This window comes from Falco rusticolus, chromosome 10 (genome assembly GCF_015220075.1).
Source record: "Falco rusticolus isolate bFalRus1 chromosome 10, bFalRus1.pri, whole genome shotgun sequence".
Lineage (NCBI taxonomy): Eukaryota > Metazoa > Chordata > Aves > Falconiformes > Falconidae > Falco > Falco rusticolus.
In genome coordinates this window covers 18,769,774-18,793,204 of record NC_051196.1, presented here as the reverse complement: position 1 = coordinate 18,793,204, position 23,431 = coordinate 18,769,774, and the positions used below count along the sequence as shown (strand labels likewise).

The 23,431-nt window shown below is 68.9% G+C and overlaps 4 protein-coding genes across 6 annotated transcripts; 2 read left to right on the top strand and 2 right to left on the bottom strand.

Annotated features, from left to right (window-relative positions):
- Positions 1–53: 53 nt before the first annotated feature.
- CORO1B (coronin 1B) lies at positions 54–4,658 on the top strand. Its single transcript, XM_037403156.1, has 11 exons — positions 54–98; positions 1,140–1,342; positions 1,432–1,554; positions 1,640–1,769; positions 1,854–2,035; positions 2,223–2,342; positions 2,414–2,518; positions 2,590–2,735; positions 2,830–2,887; positions 3,397–3,693; positions 4,007–4,658. The coding sequence occupies exons 2-11, from the start codon at positions 1,142–1,144 to the stop codon at positions 4,127–4,129; spliced, it is 1,485 nt and encodes a 494-aa protein (XP_037259053.1). The 5' UTR covers positions 54–98; positions 1,140–1,141; the 3' UTR covers positions 4,130–4,658.
- A 490-nt stretch (positions 4,659–5,148) lies between these two features.
- Positions 5,149–6,795, top strand: LOC119154691 (protein tyrosine phosphatase receptor type C associated protein). Its single transcript, XM_037402566.1, has 2 exons — positions 5,149–5,271; positions 6,183–6,795. Exons 1-2 carry the CDS (start codon positions 5,269–5,271, stop codon positions 6,750–6,752), a joined length of 573 nt encoding a protein of 190 aa, XP_037258463.1. The 5' UTR covers positions 5,149–5,268; the 3' UTR covers positions 6,753–6,795.
- A 216-nt stretch (positions 6,796–7,011) lies between these two features.
- RPS6KB2 (ribosomal protein S6 kinase B2) lies at positions 7,012–10,940 on the bottom strand. Of its 3 annotated transcripts, XM_037402847.1 has the most exons (15): positions 10,737–10,940; positions 10,002–10,036; positions 9,805–9,925; positions 9,633–9,701; positions 9,423–9,570; positions 9,286–9,343; positions 9,073–9,173; positions 8,905–8,995; positions 8,721–8,811; positions 8,477–8,584; positions 8,326–8,388; positions 8,163–8,240; positions 7,965–8,072; positions 7,781–7,893; positions 7,012–7,480 (listed from the first exon to the last, which is right to left on the bottom strand). In XM_037402847.1, exons 1-15 carry the CDS (start codon positions 10,806–10,808, stop codon positions 7,312–7,314), a joined length of 1,425 nt encoding a protein of 474 aa, XP_037258744.1. In that variant the 5' UTR covers positions 10,809–10,940; the 3' UTR covers positions 7,012–7,311. The 3 variants fall into 3 exon arrangements, with proteins under 3 accessions (XP_037258744.1, XP_037258745.1, XP_037258743.1); XM_037402848.1 differs by lacking the exon at positions 9,805–9,925 and having other exon boundaries at positions 10,737–10,800; XM_037402846.1 differs by lacking the exons at positions 9,805–9,925; positions 10,737–10,940 and having other exon boundaries at positions 10,002–10,451.
- Positions 10,941–11,025: 85 nt separating this feature from the next.
- CARNS1 (carnosine synthase 1) lies at positions 11,026–22,458 on the bottom strand. The gene is made up of 11 exons (XM_037402845.1): positions 22,074–22,458; positions 20,778–20,832; positions 20,018–20,036; positions 19,069–19,300; positions 18,398–18,487; positions 17,519–18,006; positions 16,894–17,074; positions 16,168–16,253; positions 15,316–15,547; positions 14,945–15,216; positions 11,026–14,726 (listed from the first exon to the last, which is right to left on the bottom strand). The coding sequence occupies exons 1-11, from the start codon at positions 22,453–22,455 to the stop codon at positions 13,500–13,502; spliced, it is 3,264 nt and encodes a 1,087-aa protein (XP_037258742.1). The 5' UTR covers positions 22,456–22,458; the 3' UTR covers positions 11,026–13,499.
- Positions 22,459–23,431: the final 973 nt, after the last annotated feature.

Below are 23,431 nucleotides of genomic sequence, written 5' to 3'. Positions count from 1 at the left end.
GGGGCGGGGCGATCAGTCACTTCCGGCCCCGCCCACGCCGCCGCCGGCCCCGCGCGCCGCTGCCCGCTCCCACCGGCCCGGCCCGGCCCCGGCCCGCGGTGAGTGTGGGCCTGGCCTCGGCCCGGGCCCCCGGCACAGCCCCCCCCGGGCACGGCGGCTCCCGGTGCCGCGGGGGTGGGGCAGCCCCCGGGCCCGGCCTGGGGGCACCGACCCGGACCCGGACCTGGAGCGACCGTCCCCGCCCCCATCCCTGGCCCCCGGGTCCCCATCCTCCTTCCCTGACCCCACCCCTGGCCTTGTTCCTGTCGCCTCACCCAGCAGGGCCAGCCCTGTCCCCATCCCTGTCCTTGTCCCTGTTCCCATCCCTGTCCCCATCTCTGTCACCTGACCCAGCAGGACCACCCGTGTCCCTGTCCCCATCCCTCTCCCTCACCCAGCAGGGCCACCCCTGTTCCCATCGCTGCCCTTGTCTGTGTTCCCATCCCTGTGCCTTACCCAGCAGGACCATCCCTGTCCTTGTCCCCGTCCCCATCCCTGTCCCTCACCCAGCAGTACCATCCCAGTCCCCATCCCTGTCCTTTTCCCTGTCTCCATCCCTGTCCCTTACCCAGCAGTACTTTCCCTGTCCCCATCTCTGTCCTTGTTCCTGTCCCCATCCCTGTTCTGCTCCCCTGACCCGACAGTGCCATGCCTGTCCTTTCTGTTCCCATCCCTGTACCCAGGGGCACAGCCTTGTCCCTGTCTCCATCTCTGGAGGGGCCACCCCTGTCCCCACAGCAGGAGGGACACTCCCTGTCCTGTTCCGAGCCCCCATCCCCAGGATGCCCCCTGAGCCCCCCGCCATGGGGCAGGGCAGGGAAGGGTTTGTTTGCCTGGCGGGCACAGGGCAGCCCTGGCTTCGCACTGCCGGAAGGGGCCGAGCTGCCCTTTACCCGGAGCGGGTGACAGGGATGGGGACAGGGACAAGCTCCCCCCACCAGCATTCCATTATCCTTAGTGGGGACACCCCCTTGCCCCAAGGCTGGGTGCCTCGAGCCACCTCCCCTGTCCCTGGCTGGGCCCTGGCTCTGCCCCACATTTTGGGGTGCCCACGGTGTGCCCAGAGCCCGGCGCTGACCGCAGCACGGGGTGCGCCCCAGCCATGTCGTTTCGGAAGGTGGTGCGGCAGAGCAAGTTCCGGCACGTTTTCGGGCAGCCGGTGAAGACGGAGCAGTGCTACGATGACATCCGTGTCTCCCGCGTCACTTGGGACAGCACCTTCTGTGCTGTCAACCCTTCGTTTGTTGCCATCATCGTGGAGGCCAGTGGTGGCGGCGCCTTCCTTGTCCTGCCCCTGCACAAGGTGCCGGCGGTGATACCGGGGTGCTGGTGTGGGGAGAGGGTCTGCACTGGTGAGTGACCCCCTCCCACCCCATGTCCCTTTGTCCCCAGACCGGGCGCATTGACAAGTCATACCCCACGGTGTGCGGGCACACGGGCCCCGTCCTCGACATCGACTGGTGTCCCCACAACGACCATGTCATCGCCAGCGGCTCGGAGGACTGCACCGTCATGGTGAGGGGGTGGCGGAGGGCTGGGGATGGCGGAGGGCACGGGGAGGGGCCCCCACCTTTGCCCACTGCCCCCTCTGCCCTGGCAGGTCTGGCAGATCCCCGAGAATGGGCTCAGCCAGCCCCTGACGGAGCCGGTGGTGGTGCTGGAGGGGCACTCGAAGCGCGTGGGCATCATCACCTGGCACCCCACTGCCCGCAACGTCCTGCTCAGCGCAGGTACCGGGGGGCCACGGCAGTGGGGAGGGGGAGGTTTGCTGGGGGGACACACGTGGCCGAGGTGACCCACCTTCTCTCTCCCAGGCTGCGACAACGTGGTGCTGATCTGGAACGTGGGCACAGCGGAGGAGTTGTACCGCCTGGAGGGGATGCACCCCGACCTCATCTACAGCGTCAGCTGGAGCCGCGACGGTGCCCGCTTCTGCACCGCCTGCAAGGACAAGAGCGTCCGTGTCATTGACCCCCGCCGCGGCACCGTGGTGGCCGTGAGTCCCCGGGGGACCTGTCACCCTGCCTGTGTCCCCAGAGTGCCATCTTGCCCTGGTCTTTGGTGGGAGACCCCCCCAGCCCTGCCCTTGTCCCCCGGTGCTCCCCACTGTCCCATGTCCCTTGGGTGCCCCTGTCCCCTGGGACGGTGGGATGGCACTGCTGACCCCCCCATCCCATCCCCAGGAGAAGGAGCGGGCGCATGAGGGTGCTCGGCCCATGCGGGCCATCTTCTTGGCTGACGGCAAGATCTTCACCACCGGCTTCAGCCGCATGAGCGAGCGGCAGCTGGCGCTGTGGGACATGGTGAGGAGGGCGCCGGGGGTCCCATGGGACCAGGTCAGGGTGCCCCACGGTGCTGACACGCTGCCCCACAGGAGAACCTGGAGGAGCCCATGGGGCTGCAGGAGCTGGACTCCAGCAACGGGGCTCTGCTGCCATTCTATGACCCCGACACCAACGTGGTCTACGTCTGCGGCAAAGTACGGTGTCCCCCACCTCGTCCGCGCCCCCCCTGCCTCACCCCAGACCCCCGCTAATGCCATGTCCCCAGGGCGACTCGAGCATCCGGTACTTTGAGATCACGGAGGAGCCGCCCTACATCCACTTCCTGAACACCTTCACCAGCAAGGAGCCGCAGCGGGGCATGGGCTGGATGCCCAAGCGTGGGCTGGATGTCAACAAGTGTGAGATCGCCAGGTGGGTGTGGGGACACGGGAGGACAAGCCCGGGGGCCCCCATTTCCCCCCCACAGTCCCCAGGAACCCCTCTGTGTGTCCCCTGCTGCTGGCAGGTTCTACAAGCTGCATGAGCGCAAGTGTGAGCCCATCATCATGACGGTGCCAAGGAAGGTCTGTGGCAACTTGGGGGGTGCGTGGTGGTGGGGTGCACCACCTTGGGGCACACAGCACTGTAGGGGTCCCTGGGCAGGCCGTGGGAGCTGGTGGGTGTCCCTGGGTGGGGGTCCCTATGGGGGCTGGGTGGGATGTCCCCAAGAGCACTGATAGGGGTCCCTGGGCAGGCCATAAGGGCTCAGTGAGAGTCCCCAGTCATGCTGGTGGGGGTCCCTAGGCAGAACACAGTGCCTGGGTGGGGGTCCCGATGTGGCTGGGTGGGGTCCCTGGGTAGAACGCTGTGTCTGGGTTTGGGGGGTCCCCAGTCAGGCTGGGCGGGGGTCCCAGTGGGTGCTGTGTGGGGTTCCTGGCCAGAACATGGGGCTGAGTGGGGGTCTTCATGGGGGCTGTGTGGGGTCACTGGGTAAGAACACAGTGCCTGGGTGTGGGGGTCCCCATGGGGGCTGGGTGAGTGTCCCCAGCAGGGTCCTGTCACCCCCTCTGATTGATGCTGGGGGGGCCCGCAGTCGGACCTGTTCCAGGACGACCTGTACCCCGACACGGCGGGCCCCGAGGCAGCGATGGAGGCGGAGGAGTGGGTGGCAGGCCGGACGGCGGGGCCGGTGCTGGTGTCCCTGCGCCAGGCCTATGTCCCCAGCAAGCAGCGGGACCTCAAGGTCAACCGCCGCACCCTCCTCCACGAGAGCCGCCCCCCTGCTACTGCCTCCGGCTCCACCACGCCGCCCAGCACGCCCCCCGCTGCGCCTGCCCCCACCCGCCTCAGCGCCCCCCCGGCCCTGGGCACCATCCCCACCGCGCCCACGGTATGTCTGGGGGGGCTACGGAGTGGGTGGGGCTACGGAGTGGGTGGGGCCACGGAGTGGGTGGAGTCTCTGGGTGTAGCCATGCTGGGGAAATGGATGGGGTCTTGATGGGGCAGTGGGTGGGACTAAGGTTGGGTGGGGCAGTGGGTGGGGTGGTGGGTGGGGTCAGTGTGGGTGGGATGGGGCAGTGGGTGGGATTTTCTGCATGAGTGTGGTCAGGGTGGGTTGGTGGGTGGGGTTGGGGCAGTGGGTGGGGTTATCTGCGTGGGTGTGGGCTGGGTGTGGCCCCGGGCGTGGCTGACTGGGTGTGCAGGGCGGGCGGCTGGAGGAGGTGCTGCAGGAGGTGGCGGCGCTGCGGGCACTGGTGGCGGAGCAGGGCCAGCGCATCGCCCGCCTGGAGGAGCAGCTCAGCCGCCTCGAGAACGGCCACGTCTAGGGACCAGCCGACCGCCCTCAGGGACCACCACCCCCAGGAGCTGCAGCTGGGGACCTTCCCCCACCCCCCGGCCCCCTGGCAGGGACCATGCCTGCGCCCTGGGGTCCCCCAAACCCTCTAACCCCCTGGGGTGCCCCTCCCACCCCACCGCTGCTGGGTTCTTCTCCCGTCGGAGGGCTGGCCGCCCCCCTGGCAGCTCCCCCCTCACCCCCATTGCCTTACTGGGTGCTGCTCCCCCCAAATCATGGACCACTCTCTGCTCCCCCCCTCCCCGCCCCACATCCTCAGGCTGGGGGCTGCTCCTGGGATCAAACATTACCCCCTGCACCCCCCATCCCCAGGCAGCGTGGGGTCTTCTCCCCTTCCTGTGGGGCCAGGGCACAATCTGCCCCCCAACTGTGGAATATCGTCCCCCCTATAATTTGGGGGCTTCTTCACCCTCCCCCTCGTGCTGTGTCCCCCCCTCCTCCTTACAGTGCAGGGTCAGAAACTATATTTTCACTCCAAATAAAGGACTTTATAAGAAAAAGTGCTGGATGAGGCTGGGGGCTGGGGCAGAGGCATGCTGGAGCGCTATGGGGGGGTTTGCTGTGGGGTTGGGGGGTTCATTGTAGGGCCAGGGAGCTCTGAAGGCTGCAGGGGCTGCGCTGGGGGGGGATGAGGGGGGGACAGGAAGGTGCAGCAGTCATGGGCACGAGCTCGCCTGCCTTGAGCAGGAAACGGGGGGACGTGGGGGCGCAGCTTTCCCCCCAGAGCAGTGCTGCACCCGCTGTGCCGTGGGGCAGGGGACCCCCATCGGCCTGTGTCCTATCACCCTGCGCAGGGGGGGGGGCACCAGGGGGTTGGTGCCCCCAGAATGCTGGGCACAGTAGGGGGGGTTGGTGATCCCAGGGCGGTACAGGGACACTGGTGCCCCCAGGGTGGGGAGCTGGGGGGTCAGAGCGGGTCCCCAGGGCTAGCAGCCACCCTGGCGTGCTGGAGCGCAGGGTGCATTTTGGGTAGGCGGGGGGGGGGGGGGGGGCAGCATCTCGCCTCCCCTGCCCTGATACATCCGCTGTGCGGGGGCAGGAAGCGCCAGGGGGGGCCCCCGGCACAGATCGCACCCGTGGCATCAGGACCCGCGCCGGCAGCACCCGCTGATGGTGAGCACCCCGAAAGTGGGAGGGGAGGTGGGATGCCTGGCAACTGGGGGGACTAGGGTGGGGGTATTGCCCCAACTGGGAGTGAGTTGGGGGGGGGCGGGGGGGGGGGGCAGGCCCTTCTCCAGCCTCAGTTTCCCCTGCTGAATCCCTCTGTGTGTGGTTGTGCTTCATTCAAATTTGGCTGCCCCTGGCTGGTGCTCTCCTAGGGGCTGATGGGGGGAGGGGGGGGCAGAGCAGAGGTGGGTCCCTGGGGCAGAGCCCCTTACCACACCAGGACTGAGCCGGGGGGCAGTGGGGCCTGGCGGTGTGGGGGGGCAGAGGGCAGCACAGTGAGTCCACTGGGCAGGTTTGGGGGATCAGGGTAGTGTGGTGGGGTTTGGGGGGAGGTCAGGGTAGTGTGGTGGGGTTGGGGGCGGCAGAGCAGCATGGTAGGGTTGGGGGGCAGGTTAAGGGCATGAGGGAAATGTTGGGGGCGGGTTGTTGGGGTCAGGGTAGCATGGTGGGGTTGGGGGGGCAGGTTAGGGACTTGGGGCTGGGGCAGAGGCTGTGGGTGCAGGGCTGTGGGGGCCCTGGAGCCACGGTGGGGGGTGGGTGCTGTGGGAAAGGGCGATGGGTGCTGTGGGGCCGCGCAGCCGTGCAGGGGGCCCTGTGCAAGGCGGGGGCGGCAGGACCCAGCTCCTCTCCCTCAGCACCTGCAGGTGCTTCAGCATCTGCCAACCGCAGCTTCCCGTCATGGGGCCACTGCGCCGGCTGGCCACCGGCCCGGCACGCAGCGCCAGCGTGGGGCACAGCCCCAGGGCCCGCTGCCCTTCGCCCCAGCCCTACCCCATTTCCCGGGACGCCAGGCCTGGGAAGGAGCCGGCCGGGCACCAGACACAGGGCGGTGACCCCGCTGCTGCCCTCACCCGCAGGCTGGAGCGTGGTGGCACCCACCAGCACCGGTGCTGCTGGCGCTGGCCGGGCTGGCGGCGGCGGAGGAGCCGGCGGGGAACCGCAGCGACCGGGCAGTGGGGGCCCTGCTGGGGCTCCTGCTCTGCCTGGTGGTGGGGCTGGCCGTGGCCTGGCACCACCTCTGCCGGCTCTCGGCTGGCCACTACCACCCCCGGCCCCTGGGCCGCCGGGCGCTGGCGCTGCTGCGGGGACGCTGGCACCGGCTGCGGGGACAAGGTGACACCACGGCCCAGCCTTGCCACGGGGACCGGGTGGCAGCGGCGGCCCCCCGCAATGAGGAGGAGGAAGAGCTGATGCCGTGGAACCAGGAGCAGCAGCTGGCGGAGGAGCGGAAGGAGGATGAGGATGAGCAGAAGGCACGTGACGGTGATGAGGATGAGGAGGCCGAGGCGACCGTGCAGGCCGGGGAGAGCCCCCCAGGCAGGGGGCAGGGGGCGGGGGGCAGCGCCGAGGCCCTGCTCAGTGACCTCCATGCCTTCTCGGGGACAGCAGCCTGGGGGGACACGCGGCCCCACCTCACCGCCCTGTGACCCCTGCCCTGCCCACAGGGACCCCCGCCCACTGCCCGCCCACCCCCAGCACTGCCTCCCGATTGGCTGCACCCGCTGCGGCACCTGTCAATAAAACAGTGGCGCTGCCAGTCTGTGGCTGCCCATTGGGGGGGCGTGGCTTGGGGGGAAGTGGGTGGGGGCAAGGGAAGGGTGTGGCAGGGGCGGAGCTTGCACCCCACCCTGGCAGGGACCTGATTCCCCCCAGGGACCCCCCCCCCCCTCAGCACAGGACCACCACGGCCTCATCAAGTCTTTTAATTAGCACACATCCAGCAACCAGCCCGCCGCCGGGGGGGCCGCACCGCAGGGCCACACCCCAAGGGGGCCCTGCCGCCACACCGCGGGGGTCCTGCTCCCCCAAACCCGACCCTGCTAGGCAGCAGGCAGGCCGTGCCAGGGGAGGGCCGTGCCCACAGCACCCAGAGCACAAACAGCATCGCGGGCCCCCCCCACACACACCCCATGGGGGCACCAGGCCCCTCCGCCATTGGCACGCGGTGTCTTCCCCCAGGTCGTGCCCCCACACACACCCCCACCGCTACCTGGGCACCCGCCCCCGCCCCCCCTTCTGCTTCTTGGCACCCACGGAGGTCTTGATGGGCAGCGGGGCCGTGCCCTCGGGCGGGGGGGGCAGGCTGGGCCCCAGCTCCATCAGCTCCCCTGTCGTCCCCGGCTTGAATGCCTCGAAGGGGGAGAACTTGACCGGGCTGGGGGAGGGGGGCACGTGGGGGGTGAGGGGGGCACCTCCTACCCCCAGCACACCGCTGCTCGCCACAGAGGAAGGGCAGGGGGGGCGGCTGGTGTGCTTCCCCACCCCGGCATGTGCCAGGGGCATCAAGCCCCCTCCATCCTCCCTGGCCCCCCCCGCCCCCCCAGCAACATCCCCCCAGCCTGAATGCCCCAGCCCCTCTTCCCCCCTTGGTACCCACCCTGATTCCCCCATCCCAAAGCACTCCCACCTCCAACCCACTGCTGCCCCCCCAGCCCCCCCCATGCCCCCCGGGTACCTGACAGGGGTGCAGGGGCTGCTGTTGAGGCGGCGGGGGGAGCGCACCTTGGGCTGGAAGGAGAACCCCTCCTTGATGCTCTCCAGCACTGAGGGGGCCACGTAGGTGAAGCCCTGCAGGTAGGGGGGTGTCAGGGGGGGTGCTGGGTACCCCTCACAGGTGGCGTGGCCCCCCCGCCCCCTACCAGGAAGGCCTGGTTGGCACTCTCACTGATGGCGGCATCATCTGGGCTGTCTACAGGCGTCTGGCGGGTGAAGCGGGTGTCGAACTGGCTGACATCCTCCTCCGACTGCTGCGGGGGCAGGTGGTGGGTGCTCCTGCAGGGCCCCCCCAGCACCTGCCCAGCCCGTCCTGCCCGCCCCCCCCCCAGCCCCTGCCATACCAAGCAGGGTTTGAAGGGGGGGTCCAGCCTGCGTGCCAGCAGGTCCTCCCAGTTGATGTGGCGGAAGAAGGGCTGCTTCTGCGTGCAGCAGGGGCGGGGGTGTCAGGCAGGAGTGGGGGGGTGTCTGCCGGGCACCCACCCCGCTGCCCACCCCTGCCTGTACCTGTACATCGGCGGCATCACCTGGCCCCCCACCAACCCGCTGGTTGGGGTTCCTCTTGAGGAACTGTAAGGGAAAAGGGGATGGAGAGGAGCACGGAGGGGGTGGATTATGGTAGGACCTACGTAAACAAGCTGGGGGGGGCAGGGGGTACCTTCTTGAGCAGGTCCCGTGCATCGGGCGTCAGGTACGGCGGCAGCACCAGCTTGCCCTTGAGGATCTTGTCGATGGTCTTCTTGCGGTTCTCGGCGGTGAAGGGGGGCTGTGAGAGGCGAGGAGGCCAGGTGGTGAGGAAGGCTCGGCATCATGGCAATGGGGACCCCTCACCCACCCCTGGGACCCACTCCCCAGCTACCCGCACCGCCCCCCAGGGAGGAAAGAGCAGGAGTGGGACTTGCCGATCCTGTGAGCATGTCGTACATCAGGGCGCCCAGGCTCCACCAGTCCACCGCCCGGTTGTGCCCGCTGCGCACCAGGATCTCGGGGGCCCTGGGGGGGTGCAGGGAGTGTGTGTGGGGATTCCCTGAGCAGAGGGGTGGGCCAGACTCCCACACCGCCACCCTGGCGCTGCACCCGCCTCACATGTACTCGATGGTGCCGCAGAAGGTGTGGGTGACAGCCCCGTCATGGATCGACTCCTTGCACAGCCCAAAGTCTGTCAGCTTGATGTGCCCTGAGGGAGGTGGTGGTGGGGTCAGCACCAGCCCCAGAGACAGCCCCCCCATGCCCCCCAACCCACACAAAACCCACCTTGGCTGTTGAGCATGATGTTCTCTGGCTTAAGGTCGCGGTAGATGATGCCGTGGGAGTGCAGGTGGCCCAGCGCCAGTGTGATCTCGCTCAGGTAGAAACTGGGGGGGGGGGCGCTGTGAGCAACACTGTGGTCCCAGCCCGCCCACCCCGCTTCATCCCACAGCGCACCCCCCCCCCCATCCCACAGCCTCCCCCTCACCACATTCCTACCAGGCAGTGTCCTCCAGGAAGATGCCCTCCCGCTCCAGCTGCATGAAGAGCTCTCCACCTGCAAAAAGCCAGGTCAAGCGGGACCCCCTGAGCCCCCCTGGTCCCCCAAGACAACCCCCCCACGGGCCCCCCCTTACCGCTGAGGCACTCCAGGATGAGGTAGAGCTTGCCACCCGTCTGGAAGGCATAGATGAGGTCAACGATGAAGGGGTGTTTGACGGCCTCCAGGATGTTCCTCTCAGCCCGGGTGTGCGCCGTGTCCTTGGCGTTGCAGGCGATCTTGGCCTGGGGGGGAGGCGGTGAGCGGGGGCTCCCCAGGGGGGCCGGGGGGGCTGGGGCGGCGCTACCTTCTTCAGGACCTTCATGGCGAAGATCTTCCCCGTGTTGGTGCCCTGCACTTTGCGGACCTGGAACACCTGGAAGGATGCAGGGCCGGAGGTTGGGGATGCTGTCAGGCAGTGACGGATTCACTCCCCGCTCGAGCACCTGCAGCCCCCCCCCACCTGCTGTGCCCCCCACCTTGCCGTAGCCACCCTTGCCCAGGACGCGGAGCAGCTCGAAGCAGTGGGGCCCGATGTGCTCGGGGCCGTTGTTGACACTGCTCTCCGAGATCTCAATCTCCTCGTAGTGCCCCACTGGCCTGTGGGGAGACAGGGTGAGAGGGGATTGACCCCCTGCCTGCCCCCCTGCCCGTCCCCCTGCCTGCCCCCACTTACTCCAGGCCGTTCCCCCGGGGCTCCAGCTCCATCTCCTGTGGGAGGGAATCCACCATCAGTGGCAGGCATGGGACCAGGGTGGGCAGGGGGCCAACAGCAGGCAGAGAGCCCACAACATGCAGGGGATGCGTGGCAGGATGGCAGAGGAGCCACGGCAGGCAGGGGCCCGTGACAGGACAGCAAGCAGGGTGCCCATGGCAGGCAGAGATCCCACGGCAGGACGGCCGGCAAGGCGCCCATGGCGGGCAGGGACCCCAGGGCACGGTGGCGGGCAGGGGCCCCGCGGCGGGCTGGGACCCCACAGGGGGTGCCGGGCAGCGGGCAGAGCGGGCGGGGTGCCGTGCCCGGCCCAGCCGGATGTTTTGGGGCTGAGGCCGGGCCCTGCCCCGCGGAAGCGCCCCGCTCCCGCTGCCCGGCAGACACCCCTGGCCGCCCCCCGCCCCCCCGGCCGGCCCGGCTGCGGCCCGGCCCCGCCACCGGCCGGACCCGGGTCCCTGCCCCTGTCCCCCCGCCCTCCGCCGCCCCCGGCCCCGAGCGGGCCCCGGTGCATCCCCGCGCAGTCCCCGGTGCCCCCCAGTCCTCCCCGCGTCCCGCTGCCGCTCTCCTCCCCTTGGGTCCCGCTGCCCCCGCCCTCCTGCCCGGTCCCTGCTCCCCCACCCCCAGCGCCGCTGCCCCCTCCTCCCCGGTGCCGGTGCTCCCCCCCCCCCCCCGGTGCCCGCCCCGGTGGCGGCTCACGGCGCCCAGCTCGGGCTCGTCCCCGTCGCTGCCCTCCTCGGTCTCCAAGTCGATGTCGAACACCCCCGCCATGACGGCGCCGTACCGGGACCCCGGCGGGCCCCGCCCCGCCCCGCCGGCCCCGCCCCGCCCCGCCGGCCCCGTCCCACCGCGCGTCACCGGGGGGACCCGGGCATCCCCGCCGCGGGGCACGCCGGGAGCTGTAGTCCCGCGGGAAGCGGGGGAACGAAGCGGGGTCCCGGGGCGGCGCAGGGCGGGGACCGCGCAGGGACAACGACAGAGCCAGGCCGGCCGCTCACAGCCTTTACTGGGGGGGTCCCGGGCGGCCCGGCCCCTTTGCGTCACTGTGACCTCATCGGCGACGCCGTGACGACGGCTGAGAGGGGAGGGGCGCCCCGGGGAGAGACGGAGACACCCCCCCCGGCACCCCTCCGCCCCACTCGGGGCCCCCGCGGGCTTCTAGGGCACGGGGGGCCTGGCGGGGCCGGCACGGCTGCGTGTTGCTGTGGGGCTGCGTGTTACTGAAGGTCACGGCCGCTATAGGGGCTGCGTGTTACTGTAGGGTCTCAGGCGCTATAGGGGCTGCATGTTCGTGTAGGGTCTCAGGCACTATAGAGTGTGTTACTGTAGCATCTCAGGCACTATAGGGGATGTTACTGTAGGGTCTCAGGCGCTATAGGGGCTGCGTGTTCTTGTAGGGTCTCAGGCACTATAGAGTGTGTTACTGTAGCATCTCAGGCACTATAGGGGATGTTACTGTAGGGTCTCAGGCGCTATAGGAGCTGCGTGTTCTTGTAGGGTCTCAGGCACTATAGAGTGTGTTACTGTAGCATCTCAGGCACTATAGGGTCTGTTACTGTAGGGTCTCAGGCGCTATAGGGGCTGCATGTTCGTGTAGGGTCTCAGGCACTATAGAGTGTGTTACTGTAGCATCTCAGGCACTATAGGGGATGTTACTGTAGGGTCTCAGGCGCTATAGGGGCTGCGTGTTCTTGTAGGCTCTCAGGCACTATAGAGTGTGTTACTGTAGCATCTCAGGCACTATAGGGTCTGTTACTGTAGGGTCTCAGGCGCTATAGGGGCTGCATGTTCGTGTAGGGTCTCAGGCACTATAGAGTGTGTTACTGTAGCATCTCAGGCACTATAGGGGATGTTACTGTAGGGTCTCAGGCGCTATAGGGGCTGCGTGTTCTTGTAGGGTCTCAGGCACTATAGGAGCTGTGTGTTATTGTAGTGTCTCGGGCACTATAGGGTCTGTTACTGTAGGGTCTCAGGCACTATACGGTGTGTTATTGTAGGCTCTCAGGCACCGCAGGGGCTGACTGTCGCTATCGGGCTCGGTGCTGTCCTGCACTGTGGCAGCGCTGCCCTCACTCTCAGGGGCACACAGGGGGGTGTGCTGAGGGTCCCGGTTCTGCCAGGCCCTGCTGAGGCTGCCTGGTGCGGTGGGTCCCCGGGGTGGTCGGGGCAGGGTGCTGACCTGGTGTGTCCCTGCACTATGCTGGGGCACCCAGCTGGGCCGCCTGTACCCCGTCCTGCATTGCATCAGGTCCCTGGGGCTGCTCTGTTATTGTAGAGCTCATTGTACAGGGCTGTTATTGTGGGGTCTCCCCACGCCAGTTTGTTACTGTGGGGTCTCCCCTTCAAGGTGTGTACTTGTAGGGTGTCCCTGCCACGCTGATTTGTTATTGTAGGGTCTCCCTGTGCTGGTTTGTTACTGTGGGGTCTCCCCACACCAGTTTGTTACTGTAGGGTCTCCCCATGCTGGTTTATTATTGTATGGTCTCCTCATGCTGGTGGGTGCCAGCACACCCCAGGCTGCACCTACTGCTCTGGTGGGGTGGTCTGGGTGCTCTGGGGGGGCTGCCCTCACCCCCTGCCCTGAGGATGGCACAGGGAGGGCCGGGGGTCAGCGTCCCCCTGCATGTCCCCTGTCATGGGAGGGGCACTGGACCCCCTAGCTGTGGGGCAGGGGACCCTCGGCTTGGGGGTGCCAGGAGATGGGGTGCCAGGGCAGTGGAGATGGGGAGACCAGGGATGGGGAGTGTGGAGGGACCAGGGGGTGGGGTGCCAGGGGAGTGGGGGGCTGTTGGGGAGCAAGAAATGGGTAATGGAGCAGTGCCAGGGGATGGGGTGCCAGGGCAGGGGGGTGCCAGGAAATGGGGTGCTGGGTGCTGGGTTGGCAGAGCAGAGGGGTGCCAGGGCGTGCGGTGTCAGGGTGATGGGGGGGATGCCAGGGCAGTAGGGAAGATGCCAAGGGATGGGATGCCAGGATGGAGCGGGATGCCAGGGGATGGGATGCTAGGATGGCAGGAGGGGGGGGACATGCCAGGGGCTGGGGTGCCAGGGCAGAGGACTGGGATCCAGGGGAGCAGGGGGGTGCCAGGGAACAGGGTGTCGGAGGTGCTAGGGGCTGGGGTGCCAGGGCAGCGGGAGGATGGCAGGGGAGGGAGTGTCAGGATGGAGGGGGATGCCAGTGGCTGGGGTGTCAGGGCAGGGGACTGGGATCCAGAGGGAGCAGGGGGGTGCCACGGGATGGGGTGTCTGGGACTGGGGTGCCAGGGCAGTGGGAGGATGCCTAGGGCTGGGGTGTCCGGGCAGGGGACTGGGATCCAGGGCACTGCCAGGGGACCGGGTGCCGGGGAATGGGGTGCTGGGGACATGGCAGGGACCGGGGCGGCAGGGCTACGGGAGGGGGTGCCAGGGCAGCAGGTCAGTGCCCCTGCCCCCCACGCCCCCGCTGGCCCCGCTGCCTGCCCGGGGCTATTTGAAGTGGGATAGGAAATGTTCGACAGGGTAGCGGGGCGAGTCGATGCCCAGCGCCTGGCAGAGCCCCAGCAGGCGCAGGCAGGCTTCTGCCCGTGTCGCACCGCTGCAGGCGACACTCAGGCAGGGCTCCTCGTACTCGCCGGCCCCCGCCGTCTCCTCGAAGAGGCGGTTGAGGCGGACGAGCCCACGGCTCTGCAGTGCCCGCAGGGCCTCCAGCCCCCCCCCACCCCCCAGGGCCGGCCCGTGCTCTGAGCCCAGGCACATCACTCCGGCCAGGTGGGCACGGGGTGCGGGGCGAGCGGGCAGCACCGGCGGCAGCCCCAGCGCCACCAGCACAGCCGCCAGCAGCAGGTCGGGGCCATAGACCTCCCGGATCCAGTCGCGTAGGTAGAAGCCCCCCATGCGGGGGTTGATCTCCAGCAGGCGGGGACCCCCGGGAGCCAGTTTCAGCTCCACGTTGAAGACGCCGTCGCGCAGCCCGCAGGCCAGGCAGCACTGCAGGGCTGCCCGCACCAGCTGTGCCTGCCGGTCGGCGGGCAGGCAGGAGGGCAGGCAGGCGGCTGTCTCCAGGAAGGCAGGCAGGCGTGTGGGGCCATTGTCGGACACCCAAGCGCCCAGCAGCCGCCCCTCGAAGATCACCAAGTCGACGTCGTGCTCAGTGCCCGGCACGTACTCCATCAGTAGCATGGCATTGCCCCAGCCCAGCCCGATGCCTGGGTGATCAGCGTCATCCCGCAGGTCACGCCAGAGCCGGGCGGCATGTGCGTGGCACTGCCCCACGCTCTCCACTAGCCGAACACCCACGCCGCCCGCCCCAAACTCCAGTTTGGCCACGGCGGGGAAGGGCATGGCACTGGCCGCCCGTTCCACGTCCCCATGGCTCTGCAGCCTGCAGCAGGGCACAGCGAAGGTGGCGGGTGGCGGGCGGCCCCGGCGGCACCGCTGCAGGTGCTGGTGTGTCCGGCTCTTCTGCTTGGCCACGCGGACGGCAGCAGGCGTGGGGCCGCGTAGCCCCAGGCGCTGGCACACCAGTGCCGCCAGTACCACGCAGTCGTCCCAGTAGGAGAGGCAGGCGTGGGGCCGCAGCCCCCGCGCCTGCACCAGCTCCATCACCCTCTCCGCGTGCTCCTCATCCCGCCGGTGCTCCCGGCTGTCGTAGGGCAGGAAGGTCTGCACCAGCCCTGCTGCAAAGTGCTCCGGGTCCGACTCCACCAGGTGGATCTGCATCCCCAGAGAGGTGTCACTGCGGTTGGCAGGGCAGGAGGGGGACACCCACCCCTGACACCACAGCTGTGCCACCCTCCCCACTGACTCCCAGCAGCTGAGACACCACGTGAGGCATGGGCAGAGCTATGATGTGACTGCTGCGTGCGGGGTGGCACCTGGCGTTCACTCTGAAACCTACTGATGGCAGTGCCCAGCAGCCAGCAATCCCTCACCCTCAGGCCATAGTCACGGGCTGCCTCCCAGACGAAGCTCTTGCTGACGCCGCCGGCCCCGATGAGCAGGATGTCCTTGCCCTCGACCAGGTGACACTGCGCCTGGTGCAGCAGGGCCTCGGCCAGCAGCCGGGGCAGGTCACCAGGCGGCTCCCCCACAGCGCGCCCCATGGCCTCGGCCAGCAGGCAGGTCTCCAGGCACCGCTGGCTGTTGGTAGACAGGGCCACCAGCTCCAGGGTGCCATCCACGCACGCCAGCAAGAAGTCCACACCTGGGGATGGGGACACAGTGCTCAGCACCACAGGGGCAGCACCACCATCACAGGGTGCCCCCAGGGACCCTTGCTGTCGTCTCCCCCCCCCCTGCTCACCTAGGAGGTTGGTGCGGGCGCGGGTGCCGCCATGCTGCTGGGGGCTCAGCTCGGCCTCGGCGGCCAGGAGGGCGGCCATGGCGGCCTCGGCGGCCCCCCGCAGCCGTGTGGCCAGGGCCTGCCGCTGGCTGGGGGCCACCACCCCCCACTGCTGCAGGCTGGAGTCCAGGCCCTGGGGCAGTGTTGCCCCGTGCCGCACCGGTGCCTCCGCGCGCCCCACGCCGCATGCCACCTGCGGGGACATGCCAATGCAGGCATGGGGAAACATGCTGCCACCAGGGCAGGGGAACACTGTCTACCACCCCATCACCTGGGGACATGGACTGCCACCCCGTAGACTGGGGACAGGGGCTGCCATCAGGGCATGGGGACATCAGCTACCACCCCATAGCCTGGGGGCACAGGCTGCCACCAGGGCATGGGGACATGCACTAACCCAGGCCACAGGGACAGACTAATCCAGGGCATGGGGACATGGACAGCCACGCATGGCACTGGGACAGGGGCTGCCATGCCATAGCCTAGGGACATCAGCTAACGCCAGGGGACAGGGACAGCGACACAGGGCATGGGGACATGCAGGGCCACCTAGGCATGGGGACATGGATAGCCACACAAGGCACCATAGCCTGGGAACACGCAGGGCCACCTGGGCATGGGGACAAGGGCAGCCACACAGGGCAAGGGGACATGCAGGGCCACCTGGGCATGGGGACATGGACAGCCACCATAGCCTGGGGACATGTGCCACCACCCCATAGCCTGGCAGGACCCAGGGCCATGCCCCACCCATGGGTGGGCTGCCCACAGCCATGGCCACCTGCCCACCCACCCGCGGGGGCCCAGCTGTACCTGGCAGAGCTGGGGCCGGTCCCCCCAGGACCTGCAGACGAGGGTGCAGATGCGCAGAGCCACGGGCAGCCGCGGGGCTGGGCTGCCTGGGGGGCGAGGGACAGGGCAGGCACGACCGCCGCCGGGGACAAGGGTCCCTGCCCGACCCCCCTACCCCGTGGGCTTCTGGGGCCCTGCGTGGCACCGCAGTGGTGGCCCTGGCCAACCCCAACTCCAATGGACAGCAGGGCTCAGCATGGTCACTGTCACCCCCAGCCCCATGGGGCTGTAGGGAGTCAAAGGGGGTCACCCCACCACCCTGCCCTGCCCTGGGGCACCCCGGGGGTCCAGGGTGGCCACTGTCCTCCCACCCCTACCTCAGGGGACCCTGGGGGTCCAGGGTGACCTTTCCCCCCACCACCCCAAGAGACCCCAGGGGTCCATGGTGGCCAACTTTCCCCCTGCCCCAGGGCACCCCAGGGGTCCAGGGTGGCCACCTTCCTCCCCACCCCCAGCCCAGAGGACTGTGGGGGTCTAGGGTGACCTTCCCCCCCCTCCCAGGTGACCCACGGGTCCAGGGTGGCCACCTTCATACCCTGTCCAAGGAGCCCAAGGTTATGGGTGCTGCAATGGTCACCCACCCACCCATCCCAGGGGATAGACACATGGCCAGCACAGCTGCAGGGAGCCTGGGGGGCCCTTCCCTCCCACCCCAGGGTGGTGGGCGCCCGAGGGCAGGGACCTTACGTGGGGGGGGCATGGGCAGGCGGGCAGTGGGCACCAGGGCCTCCAGCAGGACGCTGTCCTCCTCCCGCAGCCTGCGGAGCCGGGCACCCACCGCCTGTGCTACCGCTGCCCCCTCCTCCTTCCCGTGGGTGCTGTGGGCGCCCGTCCCGCGCCACCGCCACCCTGCCAGCCGCACCAGCACCTGCGCACACCCTGTGTCACCCCACACCATGGCCACCCCACCAGCTGCACATGCCACCCTGTGCCACCCAACCACCTGCATGCACCACTATGCCACCCCGTGTCATCCCACCCCACGGCCACCCCACCAGCTATACATGCCACCCCATGCCACCCCACCACTTGCATGCACCACTGCACCACCACATACCACCACCCCACCCCACCCCAAACAGCCACCCCACCACCTGGGAACAGTTGTCACCCTATGTCACCCTGCTGGCGTGTCACTCACAGGTGCCCCTGAATGCCTCATGGGTGCCCCCCCGGCCTTGTGCCCCCGCCGTGCCCCATGAGTGCCCCCACATGCCCTACTGTGCCCATGACCCTGACCCCTCCACCCCAGCCGTGACCCAGGTGTCCCTGCCCACCCCTCCACTGTGCCCCTGGGTGCCCCCATGCCCACCTGGCTGTAGGGCTCCATGGCAGTGCCCCCCAGGAAGGCGCCCACCTCCTCCTGCACCAGGCTCTCCTGGCCTTGGGGGTCCTCCAGCCGCACCAGCCTCACCCCAGGGGCCACTGGGTCTGTGGGCAGGTGGCCCCCTGGCCCCAGGACAAAGGCCAGGGTGGGAGGCACGGGCAGGCCAGCACGGGCCGCCAGCACCCAACGGGTGACCAGCGGGTCCTCGAGCCGGCGGGTGAGTGGGACCGAGCCCCCCGTGGGGCAGTCAAGGTCACGGGCTAGCTCACCCACCCAGCCGCCATCAGAGCCCCCTGTCGCAAAGGTCCCTGTCACATAGTTGGCCCGGCGGGGGGGTGTGAAGGTCTCCAGGGTGCTGTGGCCCCCCTCCTTGAAGGAGATTCCCCGGGAGAGCAGCAGGGACCAGGCGCCTGGGGATGTTTCCGAGGGCACCCGGCTGGCCCAGGTGGGTGACAGGCACAGCACCATGGCACCTGTGGGCAGGCAGGGGCACGGGCAGTGGCTGTCCCCAGTCCCCTGCCCAAAGACCACTCGGGGGGGGGGGGGGGGGGCAAAGGGGGCACCCACCCACTGAGGGAGCACTGGGGGTGTGATGCTGCAGCCGTTCCAGCACCCTGGGGTGGCATTTGCTGCTGACACTGGTGTGTACCGGGGTTAATGGGGCTGCAGATGCGGGGCACAGGGGGGGCTGGTGCCACTCTCATCCCCTGCCTCAGTTTCCCTTCCAGTCCCAGTCATGCAGGCACAGGTGGGTGTGGGGAAGATCTCAGCCTGGGGTTGGAGCAGCCAGGTGGGATGTGGGGAGCACCTGCTGTGGGTTCACGGGTGTCTCGTATGGAGTGGGGAAGAGGGGGCCCTACCCACCTGGGCAGCGGGTGCCACCCTCCAGCAGGATGGGCAGGAAGGCGGTGGGGGAGCCCAGGATGCAAACGGTCATGTCCAGTGGGCCAAATCCTGCCAACGAGGTAAGGGTTAACAGCCTTGGGACGGGGACCCTATGTCATTCTGTCCCTGGCACACCAGCTCAGGCATGAGCCCCCAGTCACCCCAGTGTCCCCTGCCTGGCACCGTGCCCCAAGCACCACCCTTGTCCCTGCCACCCCCATGTCCCCTGCCTGGCACCGTGTCTCCCTCACCATCCCAGTCCCTGCCACCCATGTCCCCAGCCTGGCACCGTGCCCTTAGCACCACCCTTGCCACTGCCACCCCCGTGTCCCCAGCCTGGCACCGTGCCCCCAGCACCACCCTTGTCCCTGCCACCCCCATGTCCCCAGCCTGGCACCATGCCCCCAGCACCACCCTTGTCCCTGCCACCCGTGTTCCCAGCCTGGCACCGTGCCCCCCTTGCCACCCCCGTCCCTGCCACCCCCATGTCCCCAGCCTGGCACCATGCCCCCAGCACCACCCTTGTGCCTGCCACCCCTGTATCCCCAGCCTGGCACTGTGCCCCCTTTGCCATCCCAGTCCCATCACCCCAGCCTCCCTTGCCCTATGCCCCCCACCCCAGCCTCCCTATTGCCCCCCGTGCCCCCCACCTGTGCGGGGCTCTGCCGAGCAGTCCAGCGTGTGGGGGAGCCCCTCCTGCAGCAGGGCGGTCTGGAGCAGCTCATAGGCATGGGTGGCACAGTCAGGGTCCCCGCTGTCCTCAGGCATCTCTCCATCAGGGGCTTCGTCCTCCAGCCAGCCTGGGCACAGTGCCTCCGGCCCGGCCCACTCCTGCTCCTTTGGGCTCGGGGCTGGCTCCGCGCTCATCTGCTCCACTGAGAGCTGCAGGGAGCAGCGACAGGGCTGGCACGGGGCTGGCATGGGGCTGGGAAAGGGCTGGCATGGGGCTGGGAAGGGGCTAAAGGGCTGGGAAGGGGCTAAGAGGCTGGCACGGGGGTGGCATGGGCCTGGGAAGGGGCTAAAGGGCTGGCATGGGGTTGGCATGAGGCTGGCACGGGGCTAAGGGGCTGGCACAAGGCTTAATGGCTGGCACTGGGCTAATGGGTTGGCACAGGACTGGCATGGGGCGATGGGGCTGGTAGGGGGCTAATGGGTTGGCATGGGGCTGCCACAGGCTGGCACGGGGCTAAGGGGCTGGCATGAGGCTGGCGTTGAGCAGACACTGGGTGGGCAGGGGGGTAGGGTGCTGCCATGGGGACACAGGGCATCCACGGGGCTAAGGGGCTGGCACGGGGCAGAAGGGCACAGGGTGCCACTGCCCACACGTGGGTGCGGGTGTCAGGGTGCTGGGGGGCTGCGGGTGCCGGGCATGGAGCCACCGCCTTGGGGATGGCGGGGCAGTGCCAGCCATCAGGGCTGCCAGCTCCCAGACAAAGCGTCCCCTTGTCCCCACGGGGTCACGCGGCGGGTGGGCACAGCGCGCCTCGCTGCCCGCTGCCCCATGGCAGTGCTCGGCACCACCGGGGCTTACCGGGGCTGTGCCCCACCGGGATGGGGCACCCACCTCTGCCCGGACTCCCCCACCCAGGGGCCACTCACCATCCTGATGACTGAGGGGCTGCAAGAGACGGATGGGCAGAGTCAGTAGGACTCCTCGGGGACCCGACACCCCCAGCCACTAGGGAGCCCTCCCCAGCTCCAGCCCCCCTGGGGGCACCCCTCCTGCATCACCCACCAGGGCAAGGCACCCTTTCTGGGGCACCCCTCGGTGCCAGCCTTGGTGACCCCTGGTTGTCCCCTCGGTGCCAGCCCCGGTGACCCTGGCAGCTCCAGCTGAGCCCAAACAGGGATTAATGTAATCCCATGCCAGCTCAGCACAGCCGGGGACAACCCCTGCCTGGGGTGCCAAGGTGCCCTGGGGGTGCGGACCCAGGCACCCGGGGTCACCACGCTGTGGGGTGCCTGAGCTCCCCGTGGGGTACCCAGCAGACCTGAGCACAGAGGGAAACTGAGGCACAGAACTGAGTGGAGCCCACTAGCAGCCACCCACGCTGGCTCCCCCAGCCCAGCCTCACGGCAGGCCAGGACCCCAGGGGCCAGGGGGATGGTCCCCATCGGGTGGCCAGGACCTGGTGACAGGGTTAAGCGCCACATGGCTCTGTCCCCTGCCCGCCAGTGAGTGCCTGCCAGCACAAGGACCCCCCAAGACCCAGACACGGGGCAGCCACAGAGGTCCCGGCGGGTCCACACTCCCCTCATCAGCCTGGGGACGACCCTGTGCCCCCTCCACCCCCAGCTGGGGGATGGCCCTGCAGTCCCAAAGGTGGGACAGCTGTGTCCCCCGCGCTTGCCCCAGTACCTTGAGGTGGGAGCCGTGGCCTGAGAGTGCACAGGGGACGAGGGCTCAGGGACACCTGGCACAGGAGACACTGGTCAGCTCTGGCCTTTAAACCCCACCGCGCCACCCCAGGGTGCCCAGCCCCGGCCCCGTGCCCCGGATTAGGTGGCGGGCATGGCAGGCGGCACAGAGCCCCATTGTCCCCTCTGCGGCCGGGGGGACACGGGCACCTGGCACCGGGCACTGGCACCCCTGCCCTGAGCCAGGCTTGCACCCCTGCCTCTGGCCTTGTCCCCGTCCCCAGGGACAGCCGGGACAGCAGGGGGGCCGTGGGGGCACACTGCCGCAGTGGCTCAGGCTGCTAGCGTGTCCCTGTCCCCCTGTCCCTGTCCCCAAGCTGGCCAGGCTGGGCACAGCCCCCCCGCCCCGTCCCCCTCTCCCCAGCACGGTGGAGCTGCCAAGCCGCACGTCCCCCGGCTTAGCTCCAGCTGCCCACGGCGTCACTGTCACCGTCACCGGCAGGCACAGAGCCACCAGCACGGCCACCACGCCGCAGAGCCCTGCACAGCCTGCCACCCACCACCACCCAGCTACACCCGGCACCGCCACCGCCTGCGCACCCACCCCGGCACCCCCATGGCCACAACCGCCCCACAGGCTGGGGCATGCAAGGCCCACACGCCTGCACATGCACACACGTGTGCACACACACGAGGGGGCACACACACGCATGCATGCACACAGACACACAGACGTGTACACAGGCAGGCATGCGCAGATGGGCGTGCAGATGTGCACACACACATGCAAACTCAGGCACACTCACCCACACAAGTGCACATGGGTGTGCAGACGTGCACACACACATGCAAACTCAGGCACACTCACCCACACAAGTGCACATGCACACAGGCACTGACATGCACACGCACACGTGCATGAACACATAGACACAAACAGGTGCACACATGCGCACACATGCACACACATGCGTGCACACATGCACACACAGACACAAACACACGCACACACACACAGAGGCATGCACACATGCACAAACACACGCACACATGCACACACATGCATGCACACATGCGCACACATGCACACATATACATGCAGACACACATACACACGTGTGTGCACACAGCCATCCCCACACCCACGCACACACATGCATACCCACTTGTGCACACCCCCGTCCCCACTCGGCTCCCGCTGCCCCTGCACCGCTCCGTCAGCTCCAGCGCCGTCCCCCCCCGAAACACCCCGCACCCCCGCCCCGCCCGCACCCCACTGCCCCCGCTCAGCACCCACCGGCGGTGACAGTGACGGTGGCGGTGCCGGTGGCGGTGGCAGCGGCAGGGGCGGAGGCGGTCGCTCTGCCCGGTGCTGTGGCGCCCCGCGCAGCGGCTCTGCCCGCTCCGGTGCCGGCGGCGGCTCCTGCCCGGGCGGGGCGGCCCCGGGGAGGGGCGGGGCGGGGCCGGGGGCCCCCGGGGAACCGGCGCGGGGGCGCAGGGTGTGGAGCGGGGGGGACCGGGGGCCAAGGCCAGCCCGGCGGGGTCACCCGGGGCCGGCTGTAAAACTGACACCGCCGAGCAGAAATGTCAGGGCTGGGGTCAGGCGGTGCCCCCCCGCCCGGCGCTATTCCCGACTGCTCGGCACGGCGTGGCACGGCACACGGGGAATGGCACAGCATGGCGCACGGGGAGTGGCATGGCATGGCACACAGGGCATGGCACGCAGGGAATGGCTCAGCATGGCATGGCATGGCACACAGGGAATGGCATGGCACACAGGACGTGGGGAATGGCACAGGGAACAGCACAGCATGGCTTGGCACAGCACATGCCATGTGTGGCACAGCATGGCCCAGCCCAGTGTAGGTAGTAGCAGTGTTGGTGCCACCCATGGTGTCCCTGCTGCCTGCTTATCTGGGCCCTGTCTTGGGGACTGATTAATGACTGCTGCAGGCAGGGGGACAGGCAGGGGGCAGGCAGAGGACAGGAGGGCAGGCAGGGGAACAGACAGGGGACAGGGGACAGGCAGGGGGGCAGGCAGGGGACAGACAGGGGAACAGGCAGGGATGCAGGCCAGGGTGCCCATGGGAGCCCTGGTTTCATGGTGGCCCTGGGGACATCGAGGTGGCAACAGCCTCCTGGCAACGCCCCGGGGCTGTTCCCAATAGGGCCCCACGGCCCCGCAGAGGGGGGGCAGGGCCTGAGCAACCCTTGGGCTCTGCTGGGCACCGCGTCCCCTGTGTCCCTTCCATGCCCCACTCTGTCCCCACGTGTCCCCGCCATGCCCCCCTTTCCCCACTGTGTCCCTTCCTTGTCTCCCTGTGTCCCCTCCATGTCCACCCCGTGCCCCCCTCTGTCCCCCCGTGTCCCGACCTAGTCCCCTTGTGTGTCCCCCACCCTGTGTCCCACCATGTCCTCCCCCTCCATGTCCTCCATGCCCCATCACAGCCCTGTCCTGGGGACCCCATCTGCCCGGTCCCCAGGCTGCCCTCCCGCCCCCCCGCCCCCCCGCCCCCCTCACGTTGTCCCCATGCCCCAGGATGCTGGTCCCCGGCATCCCCCGTGTCCCCCGGCCCTGGGTGTCCCCGTGTCACAGGTGCTCCCATATCTCTACGCCACCCCCAGGGCCGCCTGCAGCGCAGCCCCCCCCCCCCC